General features: G+C 44.5%; 1 protein-coding gene across 1 annotated transcript in view; it reads right to left on the bottom strand.

Annotated features, from left to right (window-relative positions):
• Positions 1-22309, bottom strand: part of ACAP3 (ArfGAP with coiled-coil, ankyrin repeat and PH domains 3) — a 328968-nt gene that overhangs the window by 39439 nt on the left and 267220 nt on the right. Inside the window, exons 14-19 of the mRNA XM_085609611.1 lie at positions 19920-20031; positions 11469-11677; positions 10787-10856; positions 10545-10639; positions 5459-5673; positions 4803-4907 (exon numbers count right to left, since the gene is read on the bottom strand). Coding sequence (XP_085465737.1) covers positions 4803-4907; positions 5459-5673; positions 10545-10639; positions 10787-10856; positions 11469-11677; positions 19920-20031 — 806 coding nt within the window. The remainder of the gene's footprint in view (positions 1-4802; positions 4908-5458; positions 5674-10544; positions 10640-10786; positions 10857-11468; positions 11678-19919; positions 20032-22309) is intronic.

The following is a 22309-nucleotide window of genomic DNA, read 5'->3' as shown; positions in this document are numbered from 1 at the left end:
TGCGCAGTGGCATCAAGCATTTATATCTGTAACAACTGGAATGGCTAGAATCGAGGAACACGGAGAAGATGTGCAGGTTTCAGACCCTGACACTATGCAGAATTAGTGTTCCCACTGGTTAGATGAAATACAAGAACAGCTTTAGTTGTGTGCATCTTAACACGACTTTGAGTAATAGAGAGGCAGATATCTTAGAGTTTTTCTCCCTCGCACAGACTCTGTTGTGAAAGTGACATTATTGCTAGGGAGACGTATGAAGATTACAATGAGTGTCACAAATGTCTTTGCAATTCACAATGACAACATTGTGACTCCTCTCCCATCGCAGGGAATACTGGATGTTACGGAGCCGTCCTGGATTCCTAGTGATTTGCAAGCAAATGTATCAAGGGTTTGTGAACACTCCTGCTGTTGCCAAGTTTGGAAGGGTGGTCGACTGCCCTGGTCAGCCGTCACTCGAACAGTGGTTGCTCCTCATGAGGGACAAAGATCTGGGTACGGGTCATGGGTCACTCTCTCACAACTCCCAGTCTCTCCAGCTAAGATCCACTTGGCGTATACGGCTCATACATCCATCAGGAGCTTGGAATGGGATTGGTTCAGAGAAACCCTTATTTTCCCTTGAGTAGTAATGCCCTTCTTCTGCACAGCTCTGTTTTTTATCTCGTAATCATGAACAAAAAGGAGGAGTGCCACGACAGATCAAAAGAAAGTTTTTGAGTTTATACTAGGCCTAGGCCGGGTCATGCAAACCAATCAAGCACGTCTTTCCAGATCAATGAGACCTGAAATTGGGTCAGGCCCTCTGTTAGTGACCTTAGACGCTCTAGCTCGTACAAACTACATCTAATCGAAAGCAGGGACATTAGGCCCAGTGGTATTTATTTCTCAGCCCTCCTATGGACTTTCTCTCTCTCTTTGGTAACAAACAGAAAATACCTAATTCACAGCTTTCAGGTCCAGATTTATCACTCACAGGTTTACCACTTCGGAAGAGTACATAGCTTACGCTTTTTGAGATTCACAGTGTTCTCAAAGTGTACTCCTTCAAATCTGCGAGAGCTGAAGGGGTCCCAGGAGTTATATTTCTGTGTATTTTTAAAGCGCACTGTCACCCTTGAGGTATTCTTACAATGAAGAGATGCGCGTAGTAATTAACAGAGTCTTCTTTATTCCGTCTTAACACCATCCAGGTTCCAGTCAGCTGTGGAATGTTCAACACATTCTTGCCTGGTATCTACCACTGGGGTGGTGGGCAGAGGGGTGGCGGGGCATACCAAGTGTGGATACAACAGGTATCCTAGCTCTGAGCAGTGCCTTGCCCTGTCTATGGTTGGCTGGTTGATTGAAAAGCCAGGTCTTCAGCTTCTTGCGGGGTATTCCTGAAAATCCTTTTCTGATTTTAATTTTCAGATAGAAAAAATTTATGTTTGTATTTGCTAATACAAAAACTTTTATTTCACCGTGAGCAAATATTGTTTTCAGGATGATAAAACTTTTCTCCTAGACCGCTACCAGTTCTCTGGATGTTCCATTCCACTTCTTACCCTGGAAAAGGATTTACTTCTATTCTTGAAGGAAGGACGTTTCAGACCGTCTCCACGGTGGGAATGGGTAAGGAAAATGTTTCTGAATACCCACAAACAAGTATAGGTCTGCATATTGGTGCAAACTTTCCTCTTGCAGGGAACAGATTTATGTCACCAAAATATTTGCAACAGTAAATCTCCTTTGACTTTAAACCTCCATTTTGTGGTAAGAAGAAGGGTTTGACTTTTGTTAAAAAATATATAGATTTGCTCAAGCTAAGCTAAATATACACGATGAAATAGCTATGTGATTCGTTCCCAAAAAATAGACCAGCATCACCATTCCAAGGCTTCACAGAGTTTCTCGATGGCGTGGCAATCTATCAATTCAGAGGGTGGTTATTGCACTGCTTGCCAGTTAGAAAGCCAGTGGTTCCCTGGATATAAGGCATATAAAAGTGGTGCTAGACCTCTGTGTTTTTGGAAAACAAAGATGAGCGGCCAAGTGACTACAGTCTATACAGGGCGTTTAGTGCTCGTAGTGAGAACTACTAAATGCACAAGGGTATTTCTGGTCCTGCATTGTAAGAACTGCTGAAGAAGTGATTCCCTCTTCTAGCACTAGAGGGCAGCAGCCACACAATTTGAAAATGGGAGAGACCTAACGGCCAAAAATACACATTACATTCAGCTATTTTGTGAGACTGGAACATCACCGGTTTGCCACTGCAGGATAGTCGTGTTAGGTGAATTTACGAGCAAGAGAAACATACGTAGGAATTGCGGCTGCCCTAACTGTATCGACGCTTTAAATGTCAGCTTCTTTTAAAGATTTTTTTTTATTTCTTTTGAAACGGCACAGCTAAACTCAAATGCTTGAAATGCAAATTTCAATTTTCAAATAGGATTATGAAATGTCCGACCAAATCCTGCGTTACATGGATAGGCTTAGCTATTTAATTTGCCAACCCAGCTGATAATTCAAAATGTAATTTATGTTTCTGTTAATCTTCAAAATGTTCATACTAAATCCACCAAAATATTCCTAGACATGTTGGCGCTGTAATAACTCGTGGAATTTTAACACTTCGTGAAAATAATAAGAATGAACCTAGATAAATTAATATTATTTATTGAGAGTCGAATCTTCCCACGACTCAGTGTATTATCTTTGGTTTCTCAATGCGAACACATACAGAGGAGCTGTAGTTTACTACGCGATTGCTCTCCTACAGGCATTCTGTAACCCATAGAATGAATTCAGAGACGTGTGAATTGACCTTACAACTTTCGACTCACGGGCAAACTATAGTATAACTACAATGTCCCACAAATAATTTTTCGACAAAGTTACCACTTTCCAGGTGTGGTTCTGTAGAGCCAATCTAGGTAAAGAGTTTCAAACCTACGTCCCAGTAACCTGCAATCTGATTAAGTTGATGGTGACACCACACGACATATTTAGTAGTCATGTTGTAATTTGTTAGTAAGAGGTCTGAGAGGTTTTAAAGGGTGTATGTTACTACATTAAATGCCACACCTGTACACAATGTAGTTAACTGCTACATCAACAGCACCAATCACCTGTGTCTTTAACCAGACGCTCTGTCTAGTCTTTACCATAGGGTAGCCTTCTCTAAGAGTAAAACTTACCAACCTGGCTAATGGCCTTTTAAAATGAACAGTTTGCTGATTTGAGCTGCGGGTTATTTTTTGCACGTAATTAATTAATAGGAATATGCTGCAACTCCGCGCTTCCTGATGAATACTGTTCTAAAAAAAAAATTACCTGCTGTTCAAAGGTCACATAGAAGGGGGTCAAAGTGCATTATTGTGTGCATTATTTTGTCACTTTAGCTATACCTATGTTTTGGCGAGTATTTTTTAGGTCGAGCCTGGGCAGCTCATGGCTGCTCTGCGAGCCATGCTGTATTGAAGTATGGAATAGAAGCCCCGTCCACTCTCTGCCCATATTTGTCATTGGCTTGTGTCATTGTCCTTCATAAATGCTGGCTTCTGATTCATTAATAGGCTTGTTAGTCCCTCCTTAGTACTGCTTTGTCTTTATTCGTAACCTCCCATGAGGACTGGCCCTTTTACTTCTGTTGTTACACGGTATGTCTTCTTTAGTCTGTAAGCACTATTTTCTTTGAATAGTTTCGCCTACTACAGGCACGACATGCTTTCCTGCAACATTCAGCGTGCCATGTGCCCTTTCACTTTCTAAACAGCCCGGCACAATGGCGGCCGCTTCTTTGATTAGATCTCGCATTTACAAGAGTTTGAGCTATTGGCATTGTACATGACAAGGCCTTTTATTTATGTGCTAGTTATCAAAACATATTAAATAAAGGGCATTGTCATTTTCAATGACAATAGCTTAAACTCTCGCAAATGCGAGACCTATTTCATTGTAAATGCTTGTTACTAAGAGCAGCCAGCGTGAATTTCAATAGGTGGAGATGGTGAATAATGGTGGTCTCCATAAAGAACACCTCCTTCCTTTGAAACTTGTGTAGTGTTTTTGACATTGCACAAGATGTCTCTGTAGTTCAGAGCAGGGTACAATGCCTCTAATCTGAAAGTTGACACTTGACCCGATTACTATCATCAGTAGTTATAGCTTGCTGTTAGCTAATCCCACAGAGGGAAATGACTGCGAAGAAGAAGGCCACTTTCCAGGAGAGGAACTATAGCGTGCAACAGTGTGGCGGGTCAAACGAAGGAGCCATAGGTCATGTCAGGGCAATGTTACGGTCCCATGGAGATAATGGTGGTGTTCAGTAAGGAAGGGAAAAAGTTATTTCTGTGCCTTCTTTAATGAGATGTCCACTGAAAAGAAGTCAAAGTCACCATTTAGATGAATAGGTACCTCTGTTATTAGCTTAGCACCGAGACAAAGGACTGAGATTGAACGTGGAGCCTCAGCTAAACCCTCAATCTTCTTAGCAGGGTTGCCTCAACTTTACTCTCCAGCACTCTCAGTGGGAACAGGTAATAAGAATCAAATTAGTTGTAAGGGTCAGAAAAGCGCCTAGAGGAGATTCCTTCTGTACTTTGCAGCATATATTGTATATAAAAAAGGCATTTAAATGGAAAGAGAATGTGCCTCTAAATGACTGTAAAACTATAAATCTATGTACGCACGGGTTACTCCAAGGAAGGTTATAAGCCCAAGTCACATCAAAGGGCAGTAGAGCTTCATTGGGGGTGGGGGGGTATATATTAAAATACATGGAACAACGGGAGCAAATGAAACGGCTGTGTACTTACTACGCGGGCCAGCCCCTGCCGCCGTATCAAAGTAAGAGAAAAGCGAGTCCAGCTCATCGGGGCAAAAGAGGGAATCTCGACGGAACTTTCGCTCTAAGGTGGCCACTGTGTACAAGGAAAGATGAAAGAGAAGTGTCACTGTTGCAGAAAGAGCACCCCTTTTCAGCATGTTCTCCAAGCTTGGCTCTGTGGGTCACCCCTTGATGCAGCTACCAATGGCACCTTTACAATAGAGACTCCACTGACGGTTGAATGACACATGTTTACATTTCCTTATGAATTCATTACACCGCCAAACAGTTCTTGCGCTGTGGTTGAGTCGTGGAGCAAGAAAGATAAAGGTGATATCAGATACAGATGTCAAAGAGGTAGAAGAAGTTGGTGTGGGGTGAAGACCTGAAGGTGGGTGGAGATGGTGGAGGATGATGAATGAGGAAAGGGGCAGGAAAGTAGGAGATAAGGAATGCAGAAGATGATGAAGAAGGCAATGCTAAATGTAAAAGAGGCAGGTGGGGAAGGTGATGAAAATGTTGGCTGATGATTTAGAAGGAGGTGGAAGATTTAGTTGGTAAGTGAGATGGAGAATGTGGGAGATGATAAAGCAAGCAAAGAAAGACAATGCAGGGACAGTGTGAAAGATGGCTGGTCAACAATACCTGACGATAGTGCAGCTGGAGAGGCATTGCCCATCTCGTGTCTGTACTTCCTCCGTGCTGTTGGTACCTTGGTAGAACTGTTATGCCTCTGGCACTTCTTGACGCTCCACCGCCGAGGCTTCCTCTCACTCTCCACTAGTCCTTCCCCACTGGGCAATTTCCTTAGGAACTTCTTCTCCACAAACTTGGCCTTGATCCAGGCCTCCTTATCTTGCCTGGGGGGGAGGGGGGAGAGATAAAATACTGAGAGCAGGACACTAGAGAAGGGTTGAGCATCTCTGGACCTACTATCCCAAATCATGCATATATTCTCTTTTTTTGACACTTAATGGAGCAATAATAGACAAAGCTAGATGTCATAAGGAAAGAGTGAGGTGACCGCATGGGGGAACAACCTTTACAACGCAACTTTTACAACGCACTACACTTACAACGCATTTTTTACAACGCACAATCCATTACAACGCATGACATTACAACGCATGACACTACAACGCATTTTTAGAAACTACCTTTACAACGCATTCCATTACAACGCATACTACCATTACAACGCATACCATTACAACGCATAATATAGTAATTTTTACCCCTATACTATCCAACACTTACCCTACTGTTGCACCCCCTGGAGTTAGAATAGTAATTTTTACCCCTATACTATCCAACACTTACCCTACTGTTGCACCCCCTGGAGTTAGAATAGTAATTTTTACCCCTATACTATCCAACACTTTCCCTACTGTTGCACCCCCTGGAGTTAGAATAGTAATTTTTACCGCTATAGTATCCAACACTTACCCTACTGTTGCACCCCCTGGAGTTAGAATAGTACTTTTTACCCCTATACTATCCAACACTTACCCTACTGTTGCACCCCCTGGAGTTAGAATAGTAATTTTTACCCCTATACTATCCAACACTTTCCCTACTGTTGCACCCCCTGGAGTTAGAATAGTAATTTTTACCCCTATACTATCCAACATTTACCCTACTGTTGCACCCCCTGGAGTTAGAATAGTAATTTTTAACCCTATACTATCCAACACTTACCCTACTGTTGCACCCCCTGGAGTTAGAATAGTAATTTTTACCCCTATACTATCCAACACTTACCCTACCGTTGCACCCCCTGGAGTTAGAATAGTAATTTTTACCCCTATACTATCCAACACTTACCCTACTGTGGCACCCCCTGGAGTTAGAATAGTATTTTTTACCCCTATACTATCCAACATTTACCCTACTGTTGCACCCCCTGGAGTTAGAATAGTAATTTTTAACCCTATACTATCCAACACTTACCCTACTGTTGCACCCCCTGGAGTTAGAATAGTAATTTTTACCCCTATACTATCTAATACTTACCTTAAATGCAATTTAATATTATGCGTTGTAATGGTATGCGTTGTAAAGGTAGTATGCGTTGTAAGGGAAATGCGTTGTAAAGGTAGTTTTTAAAAATGCGTTGTAGTGTCCTGCGTTGTAATGTCATGCGTTGTAATGGATTGTGCGTTGTTAAAAATGCGTTGTAAGTGCATGCGTTGTAAAAGTGTGCGTTGTAACGACATACATCCGACCGCATGTACCGTTTAGGCAACTATGGAGGTAAAGCCTACAATGTACTGTTTCAACCTACAAAGGCTGCACTCATCCACATGGTCATGAGCACCATAACAGTATTCTTAGTTACAGAACAACTCACTGCTTTAAAAACCGTATACAATGGCATGGTCTGCTTGTGAACGTAGCAGCAAAATCAGATGGATCGTAGATGTGCTACAATGACGCCTCAGAGGATATTTCATTACAGGGGTTCCGTAGCTAAAAAGTGGGTTTGGAGATTGTAGTTCTTCTAGAATTAAATAGGTTATGTTTCAATACTCAGTTTCTACGTTATCTTCCTTGTTGTATGAAACTAAATCGTTGCATCATCTGAGCAAAGTAGCACAAACAAGACCTCAAAACTCCAATCAAGACTTTCTTTTAAATATTTGTGACAAATGTTGCTCGTGGATCTTGCAAGTTGTTTCTCTTCAATGAAGTGGGTTCGGTTTCTACGCTTCTCACGATACCGCCCCAGAAACACACAACGCAACAGTCCACAGACTCCATATTAGAATGTGTTTTTCCCTGATGGGCAGGAGTAGGTGTGTGGATTAGGTGTAGAGATACAAAGCAGTAAAGTGCATATGTAGTAGTATAGGAATATGCATCTAAAACAGGATCTCTACAATGAGTATTTGAAGCCATACAGTAAACTTCCTTCCGGTGGGGTGGAAGGGCACATGTGAATCTACAGCACTACAAGCTGCAAACCGATGGTTATGCGTAAGTAAAACTTTCTGTTTGCATATGATGCACAGACTGAAAAGCAGAACTGTACTTAAAACTAAGGTTTAAGAACAGTTTGTCCACCTTTTTCCTAGTTGGATGTGCTTTAGGCACACAAAGTAGAGTGCTTGGCTTTGTCACAGGAAACTTGAATTTATGATTCGTATGGCAAGGCCCATTTTAGAAACTGAATTTCCTACAGGGGGCTGGCCTAAAGCTACAAAGAGCTGCTAGGTCTTACTAATGGATGGGTCAATGTAGTGCAACAAGGCTTTAATACCAAAAGTGTGTAGAGCTCATTCTTCAACAGACTGCAGTTGAGGGGAAAATCATATTCATATGGAAAAATGACATGACTTTTTATAGCGAACAAGTGAGTGGTCTGAGGACAACTATTCTTTGTGGATAAATGGCTCATCAAACGTGAAAGCTAGCTGTTCACTAACCCTACAGAGGGGAAAAAAATTGATGAGGAAGGCTACTTTCCAGGAGTGGAACTGTAGTGTGCAAGAGTATAGCGGATCAAATTCAGGCACCTTAAGTTATGGCAGGACAATGTAAAGGTCCCATGAAGGGAACTGGTGGTGTTCAAGGTGGGATAACCTATTTGAGACCTTCCATAAAGGCTTTAGCAACAGGTATTGTGAAGATGGCCCTGTGTTCCTTCTTCTGCAGAAAGGCAGCTACAGCTGATGGGTGTATTTGTATGGCAGAGTAGCTACAACTGACTTTTGTAGGTGCAATAAATAGCAAATGATGCTTGCTCTTTGGCTTGTAAGGGGTGTTTGCAATGACTGTTGAAATAATAATGTACAAATCTTTTCCAGTTAGCCAAGTAACATGTCGTAGTGGGCTTCCTGGCTTTTTGGGGGTTTTGCTTATAATCCTCGGGAAGCTATAGATGGTCAGATTCTAGGACCTCAGGTGCCAAGTCACAAGGTTTAGTGTCTTGAGGATGGTGTGCTGTAGCTGTGAAAAGCTGCTGCCACAGAAAATCTGGGCACAGTGATAGTTCTTTATGTGTGAGGATTGACATTTCCAGTAGTAGAGTACCACAGATGCTGAGCTGGAAGCTATAAGGATTAATCTCTTTGGTGCTCTGCACATCCTCCTCATGTGGAAGGAGTGGTAATGGGGGGGGGAGCATAAGCAAATATCCTTGACCAGTAAATTCATAAAGGATTGCACTGGGGTTGTGTGCATGGGTAACTGGAGGAGAGGCGTTGACACTTTGTATTTTCACTGTGGCAAATATGACTACTGCCGGAGACTCCAAGCATTGATATTATTGTTGAAGCATGTTAGTGCGTGTGTTGTCAATTGTCAAACTGTCTGTGCAAGCCTGGGCATCTGTGATGAGTGTGTGCCCCATTGTTTTAACAAGAAGTACATGTTGGTCATTTTGTCTGAGCAAATGAGCACCATTTTGTTGCAAATGAGGTTGTGAATGACACACAGACTTAGCTGTAAAGACATCAGTTCCAATACAATTATGTGCATGTGTCATTGCTGCGGAGATGATTGGCCCTGGATTAGTAACAGGTCCCCCACCTCATGAGGGAGGCATCTGTTTTGATGGTCACTTATGTTTCGGGTGTACGTGCAATCAGGAATTCGGTAGACCTGAGCAGGATATTGGTTACGCCAGAGTAATTGGAGTAATTTCGGCAATTCTGCATTACTCTTTGAAGCAGAATTACAGATAATTACGTGATTACTCCTCCTCATGTAATTAGGAGTAATTTTGGGGGAAAAATCCTAACGTGACCTGTTTTGTACCATTTAGTGCTGTTTATCTAAGCGCAAAATGCATCCTTGTTTCCATTTTGGATGCAAGGCTGAGTTTTGCACTAAAACAATAGCACTAAATGTCTGTAGTAAATTGGGGTGAAATCCTACCCAACGTGCACATTTAGTGGGCACGAGCAGGCGCTCGCGCTTATTATTTGTGTTCTGTTGCATTTATAGCTGTTTTTAGCGCATAATGCATCCAGCATTTTTGCACTAAGAAATAGCGATAAATACTGAATTACTCATTTTGTATAATTTAAGCGTAATCTCGCTAAATCTTTAGGTAATTCCGGGTGATTTCCACTACAGTAAATTACATGAGTTATGTCCACCCTAGTATTTTGGACAAGTGCATTGCAAGATGCCATCATTCCCAACAGTTTCATTACCAGTCTTACTGTCAGAGGACATCACATCTGGCAAACGGGAACCTGCCTTTGAAATGACATCACTTTCATTGGTGTTGTAGACATTTGTACGTAGCTGCTTTTCTTTACCAAACAGTCGTCTAGGTGTGAAAAGATTTGACATCGTTGCACCACACATGTACTATTAGTACTGCCAAGCATTTGGTAAACACTCAAAGGGCTGTTGTAACCCCAAAGAGTGGTACCTTGAAATGATAATGGGTTTCAAACGCAAGGCAGCTTTGGTGAAGTCCACTGGTTAAAGACATTCACTGAAGGACTGTGCATGCAAACTGAAGGTTGCAGGTTCAAAACCAGTTATCTTCTTACCCTTACAGGACTGATGAAATAAGTAAAACATAGCACAAACTTAGTTGGGTAATAATCACACGGGCTATCAACACTCAAAGAGAACTCCATTTAAAGAGCACACATTACTAATGTACTTTTATTATAAATGAGAAGCCTCTCTCTTGGTACTGCTGGGGTGGCACAAAGCCCACAAGTATGGAAGGTCAAGGCAAAGAAGGCTGGTGGAATGGAAGTCACTGTACCTGGAGCAATTCGACGTTGGTTTCTTCCTCCCCATGTCTTCGCACCGCGCCTCGTAAATCTGATTAATCGTGCTGTTCCCCAACTCACACATCAGCTGTGCAGAGCACCCATAGCCCCAAGGAAAAAGAAAAAGAAAAAAATCTGCTTTCAGATGACAACATGATAAGAGGACAAGCTTATGTCAAAGACTTTCGCACCTCTCTACTGTCACACCGCCCACAAAATAGAAAACTGCCCTTACCTTCAACAATTCCGGCTCCCAGGAATCTAGCGTGAGGGAACGCACTTTGGAACACTGGACACCAAGACTCCTATGAAAAGCACAAACAGGATGTCTAAATACGAATTCTCCAAGTAGAACAGGTGAATGAAACACAACTGGACTGATTACCATCATAAAAAAAGACTGGGTGACCAGAGAGAAAGCAGCCCGTCCACCACTGCTAACAGCACTCCCTCAACCCCAAGGTCATGCGCTGTTTGGTGGTTCCAGATGTGCTGCTCCACAAGAGAGAGTTAAAGGAATCATTTAATATACATGAATGACGGGCTGCAAATGTGGTTTTGGGTTCCCAAAAAACGCCCATATTTTAAATTAACCATAAATTCCCATTGGCCAAGAAATATTCCCAATAGTACAAAAATGACAATTTTATTCCAAGGTTCCTAAAAGCATGCTTTCACTCAAAAAACGTATTTAGAACCCAGAATTGGACCATCAACTGACCACATTTACTCATAACATGTCAGCTATGAGGGGTCTGAGAGCGCCCTCTGTGTGGTAAGCGTGATGTGCCTTACTAAGACTGAAAAAAGAAGAGGTGTACAGCATAGGGGGCTTTGTGCTAAATTGCAGCAGGCAGGCAGATGGCTTGAGATGTACAAGAGGCTCGTCTTCCTGGCCTCAAGGGACCTCTGCCTACCTGTGGATCCCGGAGCACTCGATGCAGAGTGTAATGCCCAGGTTAATGCTTGCCCAGCGGGGGTCCACCTGACCGCAGTCGCAGCACTGGTCATTGCCAGCAATGCTCTGTATCCGCTGCAAGATGGTTTCGCCCTTCACGCTTCGCTCCCTGGAGTCGGAGGCAGAATCGATGCTGCTCGTCGAAGGAGATGCAGTTCGGTCCAACCTCTGAAGAGGAAAGAGAGGAATGCGGTCAGCAGAGACGAGAGGGGACACAGGTTAGAGTACATCAAAGTTAGAACGTGGCGTAAAGGAGCATCGCCAAGTTCAACTTCTATCGTATGGCGATTGGAAAAGAGAGACATGTTAGGGTAAAAACAAAATATAAGGAATCCATCCAGGTAAAGCAGAAGAAGAGGTGACACAGAGGGGCACTGGGGAGCATGAGTGATAACCTGTAATGCTAAATCACCACCTCAAAGTTAACTCTTCAGAAACTCAGATCCTCACACGTGGAAAGACGACAACATATCACCCTCCGCCATCTTGCCAGAAGAACTGGGTCCTCCCCCAATCACCTCAACACAATTAGGGATTTGGGGCTAATCGTGGACTCCAACAGCTCTCCGTTGTAACACAAGGAAAGTTGCAGTCCATGCCGTGCCGGTAATGGGGTGCATGCACACACATGTGCCCCCCTGCATGCACCCCATGACCCAGACACAACAGGGGGCCCTGTAGGACCCCCGTTTGCTTCCTCTCCGCCACAGTTTTCATGGAGGAGGAACTGCCATGTAAACTGTGTCAGAAAGGAAACCAGCAATATGCTTGGCGGGACCGCGGCGGTCGCACCAAGCATATTGCAGCCATAGGACTGCAGCGCCGCCACCAGGAATCTCTGATCCCTGGCGGCTGCAGCAGGGCAATGGTGGTCCGACCACTCTACTTGTAATAGGGCGGTCGGAAGAAAAGCACTGCCGGGACCTAGGGTGTCTGGCAGTCCATGGACCACCAGACTCGTAATCAGCCCCTTAGTGCTTTCATGCCTAAACTATGCCAATGCTCTTTACCTTTGAGCTCCTATTTACTTTGCAGGCTCGAACGAATCCAGAACACAGAAGCCAGACAACACCGGAAACTACACATCCACAGCATTATCTCACAAGCCGTCCAATCTCTGCACTGGGTGCCTGTGGCACATCTCTTTTTGAGCCCGCGTACACTGCATGCTGAGCCATGCACAGTACTGGGCCACTGTTTCTTCAGTGTAATCTTCACACCTACTGCCTAACTAGGTCCCTTCATTTAAAATTGGCTCAACTTCCAACCATTCCTTCCTTCAAAATGTTTTGCAATGTACAGAGCTCTTTCTCTGTCCAGAATGCCAATCTCTGGTGCTTAATTCCTGAAAAAAGAAAAATTATTAACAGCGACCGCAAATTTAGAAAGCCTTAAAAACCTGGATACTTCTAAATCACATTACATCTAAGAGAAGAGACAGGCTGGCTCTAAAAACAACTGCATGCATCACCTTGCTGAATCACAACCTGTTCTCACAAGGCTGTGCACCACTGTGATTAAAAGCAGCTACAAATTTAACACAACATGTTTCCAATCCCCAGGCACCGCACCCAGTGGGTTTCATAAAGGCCAATATACAAGCCAACCCCTTCCAACCAGGCACATTAAAAGGGTCTCCAAAGTACCTCGATTATCACCAGAAAACTAGGCAGCCAAAACACTCAGATTTTTCTGATCTGAAAGCTGCGCTGAGTTTCGATCATCCAAGGAAATTGTTTGAAATCAATGACTGTACACGACTTTCTTCAAAACAGTTCCCAGATCTAGCTTTCCCGTAGGACGGCCTTGGGACTTTAAAAGGCCCTGCAGGAAATACTAGAAACTTAATAATCAGCTGCAGAATTCATCAATATTCTAAGAAGGACTAAAAGAACAATATCTAGAATCCATCGAAATGTGTGGCAACTTCCCCAAAAATAAAAGTGTATATAAGTTGTTCAACACGTCATTAAGGTCAAACGGAACATTTGCATTTACAGCCACCTTCAAGAGCGCTATAAGCCTGGCCCTTTCCAAGATGTCAATAGGAGTGCTTGGTGACCCCGCCACAGGTGTAAAGCGCAGACCTGCCCACTCACACGATGCCACCATGCGTCACATGACGCCACCATGCGTCACACGATGCCACCATGCGTCACACGACGCCACCATGCGTCGCACGACGCCACCATGCGTCACACGATGCCGGCTCCCATCCCACTGTCACCAGGCGCAGAGCCAATAAATATATCTACAGGGTGGCAGGGAACATGAGCTTAACACCATTGCACTCAGAGGGCAGCTCGTCTTTGGAAGCTCTGAACAGGTAAAGTCCAATTCAGTGAGTGAAAACACCCCAAGACATCAGCTGCAGCCCCAGCTAGCTTTTGTGTTTCTTTTTAGGAAAGAGTCGTTGAAGTGGAAGGAAGTGGCTCTCTGAGGTAAATCTAGGCACGAGGACGTGCACCGCCTCACAAGGTGATATTTTTTTCTACGTTGGCAGGTCTGATTTAGCACTGTATAAATAATGCAGCACGATACAAATAGAAAGTAGGCCAGCGAATGAACGCAACGCAGTCCCCCGTTCACTCACTCCAGTAACCAGAAACAAATATGAACTTTAATTGGACAGTTTGTGATCATGTCCTCTAGGTGGTGCTATTCCCACACTTTGGCAACGTAGAGGCGCTTGCGTAACACCGCAAATGAGATGCTGATGACACGTCACATCTGTAAAAGCACGCAAAAAGCCTAGAATTCAGACATGTCGTTATTCTGCTGCTCCACTAAGGATCAGACTATATTACACTGTCGCTGAATTGTATGTCGCAGCTCACACTTCACAAAATGAGCACAGTTTGTTTCTCTTCGTGCTATTTGTTTGGCCTCACAAGCTACACCGGAGGATGCAGGCTTTTTTGCTGAGTTCCATCGTTCGACTCCTGTTTCAGTTCACTCGTTTTTATTTTTTTCCCTGTACAGTCTCTATTTGGAAGGCGCAACTTTCTTAGTAAGATTTCCAATGTCTGACCCTGCACAAATTAGGGAGGAGAATGTAGCCGAAGGGGCTAGGGCGGCGGATCCCAAACCGGGTTCGAGTCTCGGCAATGACGCTCAACATCTGTCGATCCTGGGCAAATCACTTCATCTCCCCGTGCCTAACAAACATAAGCGTGTCCTTGTGTAACGCAACTGGTGCGCTCTGATACCTGTGCCCCTGAAAATGTTCTAATAATAATGTTTAGGCTACCTTGGTAACTGCCTATGTGTATTATAAATGTAAACACCCTTTTATTGGCAGGTTAGTATAGCGCTATAGCGTGAACTTGGTCCAATGGCACTGGAGCGCTTTACATGAGCACTAGATTACATTACACTGACTTTATCAGGAACGGGGAGTTTACGTGATTTGCCCAGGATCACACAATGTTGAGCCGACGCTGGCCTCAAACCAGGCTGCACAGTTGCAGAGGCTGCCAGTCTGGCCATTAGCCAACATATTTTCCCACCTCCTTCTCTCATCTCAATTGGGCTGGACTGTTCCCATGAGGCACAGGGTCAGACTGATTTGCATATGGCCATGTCTGAACTGGGGTGGTGGAGTGAGCTAATGAAAGATGATGGATTAAACCCAGATCAGTTGACTGGGGGTGAGTGTTTGATCGCTCCGTCCATCATCCATCCATCCGCTCCGTCCATCATCCCCTTTGGTATAGCTCGACAGTTGCAGAGGCTGCCAGTCTGGCCATTAGCCAACATATTTTCCCACCTCCTTCTCCCATCTCAGTTGGGCTGGACTGTTCCCATGAGGCACAGGATCAGACTGATTTGCATATGGCCATGTCTGAACTGGGGTGGTGGAGTGAGCTAATAAATGATGATGGATTAACCCAGATCAGTTGACTGGGGGCGAGTGTTTGATTTGCTCAAACGCTCCGTCCATCATCCCCTTTGGTTTCGCTCCACAGTTGCAGAGGCTGCCAGTCTGGCCATTAGCCAACATATTTTCCCACTTCCTTATCCCATCTCTTGTATATTTTGCATGTTTATTAGTTGCCAGTAGGTATCGTTTGGTTTTACACCTGTATGACGATGGGTGTCAGTCTCACCCTTTTTTGTATTTTTCGTTTTCTTCTGAGTCTAGTTATCAGTTCCCTTAACGTCCAAGGCCGCTCGTGATTACTCATCAATCAAGCAGAAGTGCTTACTGTAAACTAAACTGCAGGAAAAGGCCTTTCCAAACTTCCACCTCCTGGTCACAGTTATAACTGGGAGTTTTGTTTCGAAATGACAAAGACTCTGGATTCCAGGTGCCCTGATGATCCCCATCCAAATAATGCGAAACTTCCGCCACAACATGCTCATGCGGTGCCTGCGCGGGCATTGCTGCGCCCTTTCTTTACCCTGCATGAGGACCAGAACCGATGATTAAAACTCTCCTTTTAGGGATGGAGACAGAGATAAGAGGGCACTGAGAATTCAGGAGGCTTCTTGGCACTATACCAGTGAGTTATAGATGATAGATAAAATATAATATGATAAAGAGCCTCGACTTGTTGGTGCTTCCCCCGAGAAAAAGGAACTCGACAGAAACAATCTGCGGCAACTTGTGAAAGTCTGGTGGCAAGCAACCTCACCTGCCTAGACTGCCAGAAGGCGCTACTAACCGAACATCTTCAAAGCTAAATCTATCACATGAAATCCATGTTTGATGGCACTAAAAGCATCCAGTCAGTTTTCGAACTCAAACAATCAAACTCAGAGACCGCCACCAGCAGAGTCTCCAATCCAGCACCAAAATGGGAAGAATTAGCAATCTCCTCTCCGAAGAAGGTCCGGTCGGTTTATTGAGCAATGACTTTTGCCAAAATCCACCATCCCAGATAATTGCAAACTGATCCGAAAAACTGAGAGGCCCTGGTCGCGCATTAATAACATCTCGGAGTCAGAGCTACTTGAAACTTAACGTCAAACCTTCTAATTACCTCTCTGAAGCATTGCTCGGCCACCTGAGCAAGAAAATGGCCAAGATGCTCCTACCAAACTGGATCTCCCAGGTTAACTCCTCACTGAATCCAAAGTGCTGTCCCAGCAGTTTGAAAATTGGACAGGTCTCCCCCATCCTGAAAAGTCCCAGTGTCGACACCAATGACCTGAACAACTTTTGCCCAATTTCAACACGGCCCTTCTTTGGGAAGTTCTTAGAAACCAGTGCAGAATCACAACTTTTACTCCACATTCAGGGTAAGAACCTTCTTGATGTTTTCCAAACTGGGCTGGGGGGGCGGGGCTTAAAGCACAGATTGGGCCCTTCTAACTAACTGTGGACAACTTTGTCCGCCTCCATGATTGTGGGGACTCCTCTCTCACTGGCGTAACGAAACTTGAGGGGGCCCCCTTGCAAGGTACGTGGAGGGGCCCGCTCCGGACTCAATCAGGGGCTCTCTGACCAGAGTACTGTGCTGAGGGGGGCCACTGCAGCTGCGGCCCCCGTACTGCAGGGGCCTGTGTTACGGCCCTGTCCTCTCTACTTGTGCTCCTGGGCCTTATAGCTGCCTTAGATACAGACAACCAACACACTCCACTTAACATCCCGAAGGAGCGATGAGCATTGAAGGGCAGCGCTCGAGTGGCTCGACCCGTACTGGTCTAACCATTCACAAATGGTGAACATAGTTTTCTGCCTGGGGCAAAACCAACCTAAAACAAAGTGTTCCACTGGGAGCTATCCTCTCACAAGCCCTGTTTAAAAAATGTATTGAACCACATGGTGAGATTTTAAAAATATCTGGAATTATTTATCATCTATATTTGCAAGATACCCAGATCAACCTGAAGATATCAACCTTTAAAGACATCAGCTTACTCTCCTCTTCAGGGTTCAAAGGTGGATGACTATCCACCACTTTAACCTCGATCCAACAAAAACTGCATTTTTACTTTTCACCACAACACCCAACCTCTCTATCCAAAAGTGGCTGGAATCCTTCTCTGAACTGCAATCCGACCATTATGGAGAATGCCAATTTGCTGGTCTTTATGGGTCAGAACCGCCGAGACCTCCGATGGCAAATCTCAACCACGGCTAAAACCGCATGCCGCCAGCTAAGATTGCTCTGGGCATCAGGCAGTTCATTACTGAGCAAGACTTGAAATTGGTGGTCCAGGTGTTGTTTTTTTCCTGACTCGAACATGAAAACTCACTCCGCCCTGGTCCACCATAAGTGTATGTACCACCTCAGAGCAGTCCTCCACACAGCTACCCACTTTTTGTCAGGCTACAGAACTTTTGACCACATCTTCCTATTCTTCATGCCCTGCAATGGTTCCCTTTTGATGCAAGAGCCCAATTTAAGACAGCACCAATTACTCATATGGTCCTCTAATCCTCCACTCCCTCCTACTTGGCTGGAAAACAAACTTTATGAGAACCTCCTTCTCAAACCTTTGGCATTTAGGAAAGAATTATGCTTTTTCTGCTAGAGCAACAAGGCTCCCTGGAAGTCCCACCCACCAGCCCTTTGAAGAAAGAGTGCTGTTGCCCAAAGATCTACTCAAAAGCATGTGGTTGGTTCAATTAAATGTCAGTGCATCAGATATCATGGCTGATAGCCTTAAGTCCAGCTGATGCCTTTTTAATCCACTACCAGACACTCCCTGTTCCTTTATTTCGCTTTTGTAGGTTCCGGCTTTCTCCCTTTGTGACGGTTTTGCCGTCTTTCTCTTCTTTCATCTTTCTGATTGGTATGAATTTCTCTCTGTTGTACTCAAAAAATATCTGTTGAGAAAAATAAGTGCCAGACCCCAAACATGAGTGCTGGTGCCCCCCAGTGACAATCACCAGCTCAAATTAAGCACTGTCTGAGAGACACTTTGATTAAAATGGGGATCGTTGCTCCCACTTCCTCTGTTGACTTGATCTATCTAGTCTGTTACAAAATGTTTGCTCCTTCTTCTGTCTTGGTGCTTACGGCTATTTTACTATGATTGTTAGCTTAGTAGCTCCTGTAGCCTCCTTGCTGGAAAGAACTGTTTGTTGCTTTGTTTTTCTGGTGCTAATAGGTTGTTTTCGGATGTTTGTTAACCAGAACGTACTTCCTGAAATCTTGTAAATCACTCTAATTTCTTTCGTTCAGTCTGTTTTACATAAAAATCAAAATAAAATAAATAAATGAAAAAGGTCCCGACTGTTGACCGTTGCCTTCCAATCCAGAAAGGGGCACAGCTACCCAGCCATGACTTCACTACTGCACTGACAGAACCAGTCAGGGGTCAATGTGCTTATTTTTTCAAAACAGTTAGTGCCGGGGCTCAAAGCTTTTCTCGGAAACCCAGTACAGAAGCTATGAATGCCAAAGTTCAGAGTACCAGGGCTGTTTAATCTTGAATCCACCTTGTTACCTCTTCAGCGACCACCTTACAGCCTCTACCCCTTTATTGAAATACTGCAGGTTATTTTTCCTCCCTGCTGTCTCCATTGATCACTGTTTTTTTCTGTCTTTCTCTACTTCTTCCTTTCACCCTTTCTGCCTTTCTCGGTCTTGCTCTGGGTCAAAGTCTGATGATGAAAAATAGGTCCAAGTCCCCAGAAATGAGTGCCGTTGGGACCCATTGCAACCACTAGTTCAAATTAAGCACTGTGCAAGATTTGGCAACAGTAGTGCAATCATATCTTCACGTATGTAGTGAATTTATCTTAATGCAGCTATGTAAGATTACCTTGAAGTAGTACTAAAATTGTACCTTAAGGTAGTAGAGTGATGTTACTCATATGTGGATTAGCAATCTCACCTCAATGTATTAGAGCTAGGTTACTAAGCTACTGTATTGCAGATTCACCCAATGTAGGAGGGTACATTTACCTCAATCCAGTAGTAATGCTAGCTTCCATTGATTTAGCAACGCTAGCATTTCTCGATGTAGTAGTAGTGTGGTATTACGTAAATGATGTGGTATGTGCGTACTCAGAATAGTAGTGAATATGTCGCAGTGCACTAGTGAGACCCTACATTCATTGTTATTGGTGAGTTTTCCGTAATGTAATAGTGCTAGCCAACACCCTGATGCTGGAGTCCAAACTGTGTCCAACACAGTGCAGTGTGTGCACCCACTGATGCATTTGTGCTGCCTTATGTGAAGGTAGTAGAACAAAGCGCACTTGCTCTTATGCAGCAATGTCAGCGTACCTCTATGAAGTAGCACACGTTTACTCTATGTGGACAATCCAGCTTACCCCGGGTACAGTTTATACAAATGTAGCACTGGGAGCACACCTCAATGAAGTAGCATTAGTTTAACCACATGTAATTGTATTTATATAGCGCTTACTACCCCTGATGAGGCGTTGAAGCGCTTTCTCAGCGAGTACGTGGCGGTGTAAGTTTACTCTCACATGTTGGTGTAAGCTTACCTCTATGTAGTAGTTGTCTGGCGTCTCACGGTAGGCGGAGGCGATGCTGGCCTGCACAGCCTGGATCCAGGCCTGGCGCAGCTTCTCGGAATCAGCCTGCAGCATGCAGCTCCTGCAGGACAGGCAGGGAGAGGTCAGGAGAGAGGAAAGGAATAGAACCCGAGATTGACAGACAGAGAGAGCAGAGAAGAAAGACAGCACGAGAAGAGACAGAAACAGTGCAATGCGTGAGAGAGATACACAGGAAGATAGAGAAAATGCAAAACCGACCAAGAAACACAGGTAGAGAGCGATAGAGAGAGACAGTGAGTGAGGACAGAACAAGAGCAGGTGAGAGTGAGAGGTGCAAGAGAGAGTAAGGTGTAATGTGGGGGGAAAGAGAGAGACAGGAGGGACAGACAGAAAAAGAGATCAGCAGTCAGATACATTCAACAAGCCATAAGCTTTCTTTACACGGGGGAGGGGGGGACAGGGAGAGGGGGAGGGGGGGACAGGGAGAGGAGAAGGGGGCGGATCAGTAAACGAGGTAAGTGTGATTCCATTTCCAGAGGGCAGAGAGGCCGAATGAGCTAGGGAGATTATCGGATATGACAATCCCTCTTAAGTGAGAGTGGGATTTAGATACATTCGGTGAAATTTAAGGTGGACTTGCACAGTCTCCCTGAAATCCCAGACTGCGGTATTCATGCCAGTCTACCTCAAAGCATCCAGCGCCCAGACCCCGTCGATATCTCAGAGTTTAATGAGTGTTCACCTTGCTACATTTCAAAGCTTGTCCATGTAGTACCCTTCCCCTTGCCTCGTCTCTCATATTCTCCCCAGTATACATCAAAGCGCCTCAAGCATACCTCACCAGCTGGATCCCAGACCTTGACCCAACAAATCTGTGTATGCCAGTGCACCCCAACGCACTCCTCTGTATACCTCACCACAGAGGTTATCATTTCATTTTTTCATTTTTCCAATCTTTATTTCGACCATTTGGTCATAAAAGATACACATACATTAAAATCACAAAAATTCTGTCACATTTGATAAAACATCAGTGCGTGATTTAAAAATCCGCTTCAAACATTATTAACAATGTTAAAAATAGAGCAATCTACAGACTACCCAGCATTTTTTAAAAGATGATTACGCGTATGCCATACATTTGTAAAAAATTTGGCAAGCGCAAAAACGATTGGGCCGGAAACATCACATTTTAAAATCCTGTACATAGGTATATATTCCCTGCCACCCAAGTTCTTAATCAGAGGCAGCAGCCAGTACTTTCTGGCTGCCTTATATGCTGGGCAGAAAAAGATCACATGTAAGTCATTTTCCTCTTTGTCAGCGCAAAGGGGGCAATACTTAGTGGAAGGGACTTGCGACCAGGTGCTAGAAAAGGAGCGCAAAGGCAATGTACCGTATCTCCACTGGAGAAATAACTTTCTAGTGAGTACGGGATATATGGGATCAAAAGCCTTTTCAAGTGCATAGAGATCCTTATTTTGCAGGAATTTAGAGGAAAGGGACCCCTCTGTCTGGGTAGCTAAAGCCCTTACCTTTTTGTGTTCATGATAAAGATTCGCCAAAAATCTCTTAGAGATTCTAGGTGCTGTATCTGCTGGTTTAGTCCACAGTTCGGGGAGCCCCAGATCTGTGCAGGTTGACTGGATATTTTGGACCCAGGGGATACTGAGCGCCTTGGGGTGTTTTAATAGTTCGACCAGTTCCGCCCTATAGTCGGCGAGATCGTCGCTGCTCCAAAGCCTGCACCAGAAGGCAATGGGTCTTAGACTTATCTCGTCGGCGAGAGGCCGTAGCCCTAGATCAAGCCTCAAAGGGAGAAGTGGGGTGCTAGAAGGAAGTGCGGTAATTTGTCTTATGAATCTGTTTTCCGTGGATGACAGATTCCGACATGGGGTATGGCCCCACAGTTCAGCCCCATACAGGATCGCCCCCCTGGCCTGTGCTTTATATATCTGAATTAGGGCCCCCAATGGGCGATAGGTCGAACCGGTCATCATCCGGGAGATACCCCCGGTAATTTGTACTAGTTTAAGGTTAGCCCTGGTTTGATGGGTCCCCCAGGTCATATTTTCGTTGAGTGTCACGCCGAGATATTCAAACGTGGCTACTCTTTCCAGCCGTGCTGCTCCCAGCAGGGGATTCGGGCGCTGTTTGGGGCTTGGATTCAATACCATATATTTGGTTTTTGTGGCATTGATTTCCAGTCCTCTGTCCTGACAGAAGGCCACAAAGGCATCAAGTATCCTTTGGATGCCCATGGGAGTTTTAGATACCAACAGTGTGTCGTCCGCAAACATTATTGCGGGCACACTGTTGCCATCTAGTTTGGGGGCATCTGTATAGTCGGTGGCGTTCAGATGAGCGACTACCCCGTT

The sequence above is a fragment of the Triturus cristatus genome, chromosome 1_2, assembly GCF_964204655.1.
Source record: "Triturus cristatus chromosome 1_2, aTriCri1.1, whole genome shotgun sequence".
NCBI classification, from domain to species: Eukaryota; Metazoa; Chordata; class Amphibia; order Caudata; family Salamandridae; genus Triturus; species Triturus cristatus.
The sequence above is the reverse complement of the archived record's forward strand: the minus strand, read 5'-3'. Positions and strand labels throughout refer to the sequence as shown.